The 10,215-nt window shown below is 46.3% G+C and overlaps 1 protein-coding gene across 1 annotated transcript; it reads left to right on the forward strand.

Moving 5' to 3' along the window:
• Positions 1-2,993: 2,993 nt before the first annotated feature.
• LOC125454518 (5-hydroxytryptamine receptor 4) lies at positions 2,994-4,104 on the forward strand. The gene has a single exon (XM_048535431.2). It carries the CDS (start codon positions 2,994-2,996, stop codon positions 4,050-4,052), a length of 1,059 nt encoding a protein of 352 aa, XP_048391388.2. The 3' UTR covers positions 4,053-4,104.
• Positions 4,105-10,215: the final 6,111 nt, after the last annotated feature.

Genomic DNA, 10,215 nt, shown 5'->3' on the forward strand with positions numbered 1-10,215 from the left:
CCTGGTCCCCAACCCTGCCTTCCCAATTGCTGCCAGATTAAGACAAATGAATGTCATTCAATTGTAGGGAGGCAGGCTGCCCTGGTTTCTCTGTTGGAAAACAAGCTGCTTTCTTTGCCTGCCGGGAAGGCTGTGAAATGGGGTATTGGAGAGTTCTGGCCCTTCAGTGGCTATTAATTGACTGGTCAAGGGCTTTAATTAGTATGGGTTGAGGTGATCACCCGTGGATCTTTCTGCTGAGCACCAACTTCCTCAGGAGGCAAATGAAGTTCAGCATGTCCACAATAACTCTTACCAATTTTAATGGATGCTTTGCTATGGTGCATCCTGTCTGGATGCATGACAGCTTGGCCTGACAACTGCTCTGCCGAAGACTGCAAGAAATTAGGGTTTTGAATGCAGCCCAGTCCGTTACGAAAACCAGCTTTCCTTCCATTGACTTAACTCGATCTACGCTTCCTGCTGCCTCGGGAAAGCAGCCAACATAATCAAAGATAATAAAGTGTGGAACTGGATGAACACAGCAGGCCAAGCAGCATCTCAGGAGCACAAAAGCTGATGTTTCGGGCCGAAACCCTTCATCAGAAAAGGGGGATGGTGAGAGGGTTCTGAAATAAATGGGGAGTGAGGGGGAGGTGGACCGAAGATGGATGATTACAAGAGAGTTGCAGTGGGAGAGAGATTCCCTGAGGTTGGTCCGCCTCCCCCTCTCTCCCTATTTATTCCAGAACCCTCTCGCCATTCCCCTTTTCTGATGAAGGGTCTAGGCCCGAAACGTCAGCTTTTGTGCTCCTGAGATGCTGCTGGGCCTGCTGTGTTCATCCAGCTCCACACTTTGTTATCTTGGATTCTCCAGCACCTGCAGTTCCCATTATCTCTGAACATAATCAAAGACCCTACCCACCCAGCTATACTGTCTTCTACCCTCTTCCATTGGGCAGAAAATACAAAAGTATGAGGACACGTACCAAAAGACTTATCAGCAGGGAAGAAACTGTTCTTATCAGGCTTATGAACAGGCGTCTTGTATTAGAGTTGATCTTTCTCTGCATCTTTCAGGGAAAAGAAAACTGCCTTTATCCCCAGATAATAAAATGTGAGGCTGGATGAACACAGCAGGCCAAGCAGCATCTCAGGAGCACAAAAGCTGACGTTTCGGGCCTAGACCATTCATCAGAGAGGGGGATGGGGAGAGGGAACTGGAATAAATAGGGAGAGAGGGGGAGGCGGACCGAAGATGGAGAGTAAAGAAGATAGGTGGAGAGAGTGTAGGTGGGGAGGTAGGGAGGGGATAGGTCAGTCCAGGGAAGATGGACAGGTCAAGGAGGTGGGATGAGGTTAGTAGGTAGCTGGGGGTGCGGCTTGGGGTGGGAGGAAGGGATGGGTGAGAGGAAGAACCGGTTAGGGAGGCAGAGACAGGTTGGACTGGTTTTGGGATGCAGTGGGTGGGGGGGAAGAGCTGGGCTGGTTGTGTGGTGCAGTGGGGGGAGGGGACGAACTGGGCTGGTTTAGGGATGCAGTAGGGGAAGGGGAGATTTTGAAACTGGTGAAGTCCACATTGATACCATATGGCTGCAGTGTTCCCAGGCGGAATATGAGTTGCAGTTCCTGCAACCTTCGGGTGGCATCATTGTGGCAGTGCAGGAGATGATGGACATGTCATCTAGAGAATGGGAGGGGGAGTGGAAATGGTTTGCGACTGGGAGGTGCAGTTGTTTGTTGCGAACTGAGCGGAGGTGTTCTGCAAAGCGGTCCCCAAGCCTCCGCTTGGTTTCCCCAATGTAGAGGAAGCCGCACCGGGTGCAGTGGATGCAGTATACCACATTGGCAGATGTGCAGGTGAACCTCTGCTTAATGTGGAATGTCATCTTGGGGCCTGGGATGGGGGTGAGGGAGGAGGTGTGGGGACAGGTGTAGCATTTCCTGCGGTTGCAGGGGAAGGTGCCGGGTGTGGTGGGGTTGGAGGGCAGTGTGGAGCGAACAAGGGAGTCATGGAGAGAGTGGTCTCTCCGGAAAGCTGACAGGGGAGGGGATGGAAAAATGTCTTGGGTGGTGAGTCGGTGGGCTTGAAATGGACATCAGTTACAAGCTGGTTGCCTGAGATGGAGACTGAGAGGTCCAGGAAGGTGAGGGATGTGCTGGAGACTGCCCAGGTAACTGATGTCCATTTCAAGCCCACCGACTGTACTTCCACAGATACAGAACCTTTTGAGAGAAGAACCAGCCCAGTTCGTCCCCTCCCCCCACTGCACCACACAACCAGCCCAGCTCTTCCCCTCCACCCACTGCATCCCAAAACCAGTCCAACCTCTGTCTGCCTCCCTAACCTGTTCTTCCTCTCACCCATCCCTTCCTCCCACCCCAAGCTGCACCCCCAGCTACCTACTAACCTCATCCCACCTCCTTGACCTGTCCGTCTTCCCTGGACTGACCTATCCCCTCCCTACCTCCCCACCTACACTCTCTCCACCTATCTTCTTTACTCTCCAACTTCGGTCTGCCTCCCCCTCTCTCCCTATTTATTCCAGTTCCCTCTCCCCATCCCCCTCTCTGATGAAGGGTCTAGGCCCGAAACGTCAGCTTTTGTGCTCCTGAGATGCTGCTTGGCCTGCTGTGTTCATCCAGCCTCACATTTTATTATCTTGGAATTCTCCAGCATCTGCAGTTCCCATTATCTCTGCCTTTATCCCCAGTCTGTGTTACACATGACTCCAGTTCTGCAGCAAAGTGAATTTGAAATGCCCTTTGAAGTGTGAATTGTTTGGAAAGTATATCCACTTCCACCTCCACAGGGAAACTGGATAAATCCCAGTGTCTCCTACCTCTTGCAAAGGTGTGAGTAAATGATGTAAAATGTATTTTAGATGAATATCACACAATCAGCCACAGAGTGGAGTAAATTCAGAGAATATTTTTGTATTTGACAGTAAATATGGCCCAGATGTCTTTTCTAATTATGTCTCCACTTCTCTCTAGGTTGAAATTCTCTGAGCATGCAGAATACATCAAGTTTGTTCAATGTCAGCAGTTCATCAGGCTGGAGAATGGCTGACCGATGCTTCTCGAGCATAGGATCTCCTGCAGTCAGGACTGGCCTTTACCTCTTCATAATGGTTATCATGGCAGCCACTTTGGCTGGCAATTTCCTTGTGGTTCTGGCTGTTGTCTACTTTAAGCAGCTACGCTCAGCGACCAATGCTTTTGTGCTGTCACTGTCCATAGCTGATTTCTTCGTCGGGATCATGGTGATGCCCTACAGCATGAGCAGGACAATTGAAGGATGCTGGCGCTTTGGGCCGACCTTCTGTCAAATCCACTCAAGCCTGGATGTGATGTTCTGCACCGCCTCCATTCTTCACCTCAGTTGCATTGCTCTTGACCGTTACTATGCCATCTGTGATCCTCTGGTGTATCGTTGTAAGATGTCGCCCAGCAGGGTGGTTGTTCTACTCCTTGCCTGCTGGGTGGTGCCAGCTGCGATATCTGTTATCCCGATAATGTTGCAGCTGCACAGATTAGGTGTTGATCCTGATTTGCTAACCAATAGGAGCTGTGTGCTCATGGTGAACCAGACCTATGCTATCTGGGCCTCTCTTGTATCCTTTTACTTGCCCATGGTGGTTATACTCGTGGCATATTGGAGGATTTACCAGGCAGCTAGAAAGCAGGCAATTCAGATTAATGCTGTGGATAACCAAGTCCAGGGATATGCTTCAGGCTTAGCAACAGCCCAGGTGCGCAAACAATCCATGAAACGGGAAAGAAAGGCAGCGAAAACACTGGGGATAATTATCGGCATATTTCTTTCCTCCTGGTTGCCCTTCTTCATGGCAAACATCATTGACCCTTTCCTGGGTTACAAGATAGACAGGGGGACTTGGGAGGTATTGGTCTGGCTAGGCTACAGCAATTCTTCGATGAACCCATTTCTCTATGGGGTTATCAACCGGTCCTTCCGACGTGCATTCCTCATCATCATCAGCTGTAAGATCTGTGTTCCCCGATCTCTGCAAAACATCAACTTATCCAACAGTGAGCAAGTTGCCGTGTAGGACTTGGTGCACTGAATGGGTGGGCGCTATACGTGGTGAGGATTTGTGCTCCGAACCAGCTGGTTCGATGATGAAAGGGGTCAATGGTTTACAGGCTCCATGTAATATTCCGCTGTTTGCCACTCAAACATCCGTTGTGTTTTTCTTTCATGGATTAACCTCCCTCAAGAAGGGATATAGGAGAGCTTCTTGAAGCTATTTTTAACTTTAGGTGTTTTTGATGCAGAAAGTAAACTACACGTAAGAGATTGGGAGGAATTTCTCTCTTTGCCGGCTTAGGTCTTGCAATACTGGGAGTCAAGTGATGGACCATCTTGCTTTGGTCCCAGTTACTGGCACTGACTAATGAATTGGCGGCTTTAGCAAGTGGCACAAATAGTGCAATTTTTTTTTACAATGCCTTCATGGGATTTAGACATTGCCGGTTGGGCAGCATTTATTGTCTATCCTCAGCTGCCTTTTGAAAAGGTGTTGGTGAGCCAGCTTCTTGATCCGTTGCAGTCCGTGTGCGGTAGACAGACCCACAATACTATTAGGTGGGAATTATGGGAAATTGAGTTATGGAGAAAAAGTTGGCCTATTGGTGTTATCATTAGACTATTAATTCAGAGACCCAGGTAATGTTCGAGGGACCTGGTTTTGAATCCCATCGTGGCACTTGGTGAAGTTTGAATTAAAAATAGAAAGTGTCACTTAGAGTCTGATGACAATGAATCCAGTGTTGATTGTCAGGTGAACCAGATGGGTTTCTCAGATGTTCCTTTAGGGATGGAAACCACCATCCTTACCTGGTCTGGCCTACATGTGACTCCAGATGCATAACAATGAGGTTGACTCTGATTCCTAGACAATTAGGGATGGGCAATAAATGTTGACCTGACCAGTGATGCCCACATCCCAAGAATGAACTTTTTTAAAAAAAGCTCTAGGATTTTGATCCAGTGACAGTGAAAGAACAGGGGTATATTTCCAAGTCAGGTTGATGAGTGACTTGCAGGGGAACCTGCACAAGGTGGTGTTCCCATGTATCTGCTGCCCTAGTCCTTTTTAAGATAAAGTGGCTGTGGGTTGGTAGGTGCTGCTTCCTAAAAATAAAAGACTGGAGAAATAGAAGAGGGCAGCTTACTGCCAATTGTTCTTTGCCTGATCAGGCAAAGTCAAGATCTGCCACACAGAGTGTCAGACCATTGCTTGTGGATGTGATTACATGGCTGAGGTGAATTGGGAAGATGCTCCCTGATCTATGTTTCTTGCAGAATTGTATGCTTTAAGAAGATGAAGTGCTAAATGCCATGTTTTGAAATTTTCGACCATCTCTCCACACAGTATTGGCACCTGCATCTACGTGAAAAATAAAAAAGGTTAAATAATAGACTAGATATTGAAATCTTACTGTCAAGGCAGAGCGGAATAGGTAATTTTTAAAATAAAACAAAGAACTGTGGATGCTGGAAATATGAAACAAAAACAGAAATTGCTGGAGATACTCACCAATTCTGGCAGCATCTGTGGAGAGAAACAGTTAATGTTTCGAATCCAGTCATCCTTCTTCACAACTTCAATTCTGAAGAAGGGTCTCTGGACTCAAAATGTTAACTTTGATTTCTCCTCTTGGCTAATTTGTTAGTCTGCTCGGGGGGGCACTTCACACCGATTTTGTTGGAAAATCTCTGATGTTTGGCAGGTCAGATGTTTCAGGCTGAGGCCGTTCCTTCTCACTGTGAATACCGAGCAATAAAAACAGGTACAGAAACAACTGGAATCGGATTTACTTCGGAACAGAAAGTTGCTCGAGCAGATTCTCACTGAACATTGGAAGTTCGGAAGCTGAAAGAAAATAAGATGATAATGACCTTTGAAAATCCTTGGCGTGTAATCCTAACAATATTCCTGTTATTGACTCTGCTTGAGTCTACAAGGTGAATAGGAAAGCACTAATTCGTGGTCATGTGTAGTACTGTTGAAGACAAGGACCAAAATCCTCAAATGACCTCTCTGATGACATTGTGGATGTACTTCCAGCCTAAGGACTACACCAGCCCAAGGAAGTCCACCACCACCTTATCTGGGAGCAATTAGGGATGACCCTAACCCAGCCAGTGGCACCTACATGTTGTGAATGAATAATAGAAAGTGCCCACATCATTTGAGGAATTTGTTAGATTCCCAAGGTTCGGGGTTGTATGTTTACATATTCACGGGGCTAAGGTGACATATTGGACTAATAAGACAGAGACCTGGGCTCATCATCTGGAAATTCCTTTTTATTCTTCCATCAAATATGAACATCACTGACAAGGCCAGCATTTGTTATTCATCCTTTTATTATCCTCAATGTGATTTCAAAAACCCACCATGGTTAATTGGAAGATTTAAATTAATTAGTTAATGAAAGAAATCTGAAAGCTAGCATTAATTTCCTCAGTGTACTTTATTTGAGACTTTCAGGCTTGCATTAATGAGGTTGAATCTTAAGTGCTGTCTGTAATAACTAAGCATGAGATTTGGTCATAGTTTCTAAACAGACTCACCAGCAGCTTTGCTAAAGGCCGAGTGTAGCAGATCATTGTTCAATGTTGGAGTGTTGTGGGCTGGAAACAGCTGAAAACATTAACTTTTTATTGAATAACAGAAAAGTCAAAGAAAAAGCAAACAAATATTTTGCTTCTGGGACTGAACAAATGCTGCTTGTTTCTTGAGCAGTAACAGATTTACAATCATGAATGATGACCTAACTCTACTCCCATTGATTGGTAGCAGTTGTCAATTAAGTCCTTCCTCTTTCGATGAGAAGATGCACTGCTCTCTCAGTCTGAAGGTTCTGGTCTTCCTGCTGAACATCCTCCTCTTCCTCTTCAGAGGACTTCTGCCATTCTTCCAGCCCTTCAGAGTCCATCACTTGCACTCTTTGCCAATTCAAGTTGTACAGGGCATAGCATACCAGGATTATGTGGCACACTTTTCATCTGGAGTGGACTGCAAACACCCCAACCTCCCAACCCCACATTCATGAATTGGAGATAATGGGAACTGCAGATGCTGGAGATTCCAAGATAATAAAATGTGAGGCTGGATGAACACAGCAGGCCAAGCAGCATCTCAGGAGCACAAAAGCTGACGTTTCGGGCCTAGACCCTTCATCAGAGAGGGGGATGGGGGGAGGGAACTGGAATAAATAGGGAGAGAGGGGGAGGCGGACCGAAGATGGAGAGTAAAGAAGATAGGTGGAGAAGGTGTGTTCTCCACCTATCTTCTTTACTTTCCATCTTCGGTCCGCCTCCCCCTCTCTCCCTATTTATTCCAGTTCCCTCCCCCCATCCCCCTCTCTGATGAAGGGTCTAGGCCCGAAACGTCAGCTTTTGTGCTCCTGAGATGCTGCTTGGCCTGCTGTGTTCATCCAGCCTCACATTCATGAATTGGAGCCTCCTCTTCAGGAGGCTACCATCTGCCGCACCACAGGCCTGCACTAGGCCTCAATGAGAGGGCTGTATAATGGACCCATCAGCCATGACTGTAGCGGATAACCCTCGTCTCCCAGTAGCCATCCCTTTTGTAAGAATCCCACCCTGGAAATGAAGTAGGAACATGAGTGTTCTCAGTTATCAGCATCATGGCAGCTAACAGTGTACCTGATTTCTGAGATTGGTGCAGAGATCACAGATGATTTTTACATTGAAATGGAATTCTTTTCTATTGATGATGAAATCAGCTTCATTATGACATGGCCACTCAACACAAGATATGGATAGTTTACAGTGCCCTGTACCTGGAGGAAGCCAGCTATGTTGGCAAAGCCTCCTGCCTGGGATGTAGCACTGACCTTGTCGTGGGGAAACGAGAAGAGGTGGTATGATCAGGCACAAATTACAACGGTAACAGCTTTGTCACATTTGTGGATTTTGGGTCCTGAAGGAAACCCCAGTGGGTCCTTGGAATCAACCAGATGTGTAAAGGCTTACTGCAGCTCTCACCTTGAGAAAGATGGTCCCCCCTTTTGATCAGTTCACAAACCCTGCTCCAGCAGATGGCACACTTCTCAGATAGTGTCCCACCTCTTCCATGTGCTTCACTTGTCTGGAGGAAATAGCACTGAGGACAATTGACACTGGGCCTTCCAGTTTGTTCTGAGGGAAACCTTCAGCAGTGCTGGTTCCCTGTGTGGAGCCTGTTTGGCAGCTGTTGCTGGTTGCTTCCTGTCCTGGGCTTGGCGGTGCATCTGTTCCCTTTCAATTGCTCTCTGCCTTTTGCACCATGGCCACAGTAATGATGATGATCTCTGTGGCTGGATTCAGGGTTCCAAAGACTCTCTATGGGGAATATCAGAAACAGAACAGATCTTATGGGTGTGAGCAGTCCAGTATTCACTCACTCATAAATGATGGTTCCATAGTGTGGAATATGGAGAACTCCCTGTCAAAGGGAATACCTCTTTGTGCACTTTTGGCATCATGGACCTTAATCTGATGCATGCCGTGCAAGCCATCCTGTGTAAATACAACAGGGAATTGTTCGTGTAGTCGGATTACTGAAAATTATTCTTCAGTCTTGACATCACCCAAAACAGGCAGCAATGTATATAAGAGCAGGTTGGTGAATATTTACAGGTCAAGGTGACAGGAAATCAACTCTATGCTCTTTGCACCCTGTGAGATCTTTGAGTTGTGACCCACAGGCAAGACTTTTAAATTTGTTTGTGATCGTCATCTCTTTGAAGGAGAAGTAATGATCGATCTGCAAAGGCCAAAGGCTTGGTCAAGAATGCTTACGAGCAGAATTTTTAACCTTACATATTTGGACATTGCTGGCATTCACATGACAGGTTCAGAGATGACAGAAAACTTCAACCTTGTGTCATTGCCTGGACAATGCAGTTTGTTCTTGGCAAGCCTCACACTGCTTGGAAGCAAAGTCTGTATGCCCAGACATACTGCATCCACTCAGGTTTGGTGACAGCCATTCCCCATTTCCATTGTCCATTTACCATTCAGATGAGGATGGATGGCAGGTGAGGTCACGGTCTGCAAAGGCTCAGCCTGTTGATCTAGCTGCACCCACAAATCCTCATTTTTCTTTCTTCCTTGCATTCACTGTTGATCCTAGTAGTTCTACCTTCTGCACAGTCTCACCCAACTCTTTCATTTAGATTTTTTATCTCCCACTTTTACCCCCAAGACCCAACCCTTGAGCTTAGTCATGCCAAGCATCATGCTGCATGCACATCCCATTGAACATCAGAGCGTTGGTGGCCATCTTGCAGCACCCTGTGCTCTCCAAAGTACTACTGTCTGCCACCTTCATATACTGAGTGGCTACCCTCCACAATATTGTCTCCTCTGTATCCCAGCATGCTGCTTCCAATCCACCCAATTTCCCAACCACAGCAGTAGTCCCTGATAGCCCCTCTTCCACTTTCATGGAGCAGATCCCCAGGACTGATTTGTGGCTCACGGTCTTGACTGATTTGAAAGGACAGTCCAAACTAATGAGTGACCTGACTCCTGACAGATACTTGTATAACTCTCAACTGACACACTACTAATCCATGGACTGGTTACACTGAACCTACAGGATTGACTGAGGCCCACTCCCCAAAATCCCTGATCCTGACTGCCTCAAGCTATTGGCTGATTGTGTCTGAGCCCCTGCACAGAAATTGTTGGACTGACTTTGAAACAGGCCCTGACTAAGATTGCCCTCCCTGACCTGACCAAGGAGTTCTTCCCTTAGAATTTTGAACAAACAAGGACATTTGGCAGAAACACAAGCAATATAGATGCTATATAAGCTGTAGGCACAAGCTATAGGTGTGGCATTGACATTGTTCATTCCATACAGCAATGTGTTCACCACCTTAAATGATCATTGTCTGATTTAATTCTATGTTGAAAGGCAAAGCAAGATAGAAGTATTGAGAATCTTGTGATGTTATGGTGTGTGATTTATACAAACTTTAATTTTTTTTATCCACTTTTGATATTTGAACTAGTGACATGCAGCTTTTCTGTAAGTCTGAAGGGGCTGAATAGTGAACTTTGTAAATATTTTTGACCCATGATTATTTGTTTTAAAACATGGCATTCGAGAGAGAATACCTAAAAAGTACTGGGGATTTTTTTTACATTGGGACAGGTTACGACAAACAAATAGTGCAGTATATTGGACT

This window comes from Stegostoma tigrinum, chromosome 1 (assembly GCF_030684315.1).
Source record: "Stegostoma tigrinum isolate sSteTig4 chromosome 1, sSteTig4.hap1, whole genome shotgun sequence".
NCBI lineage: Eukaryota > Metazoa > Chordata > Chondrichthyes > Orectolobiformes > Stegostomatidae > Stegostoma > Stegostoma tigrinum.

Excerpts from the sequence above, each read along its gene's own strand:
- LOC125454518 (XM_048535431.2), top strand. The coding sequence starts at position 2,994 with ATGCAGAATACATCAAGTTTGTTCAATGTCAGCAGTTCATCAGGCTGG.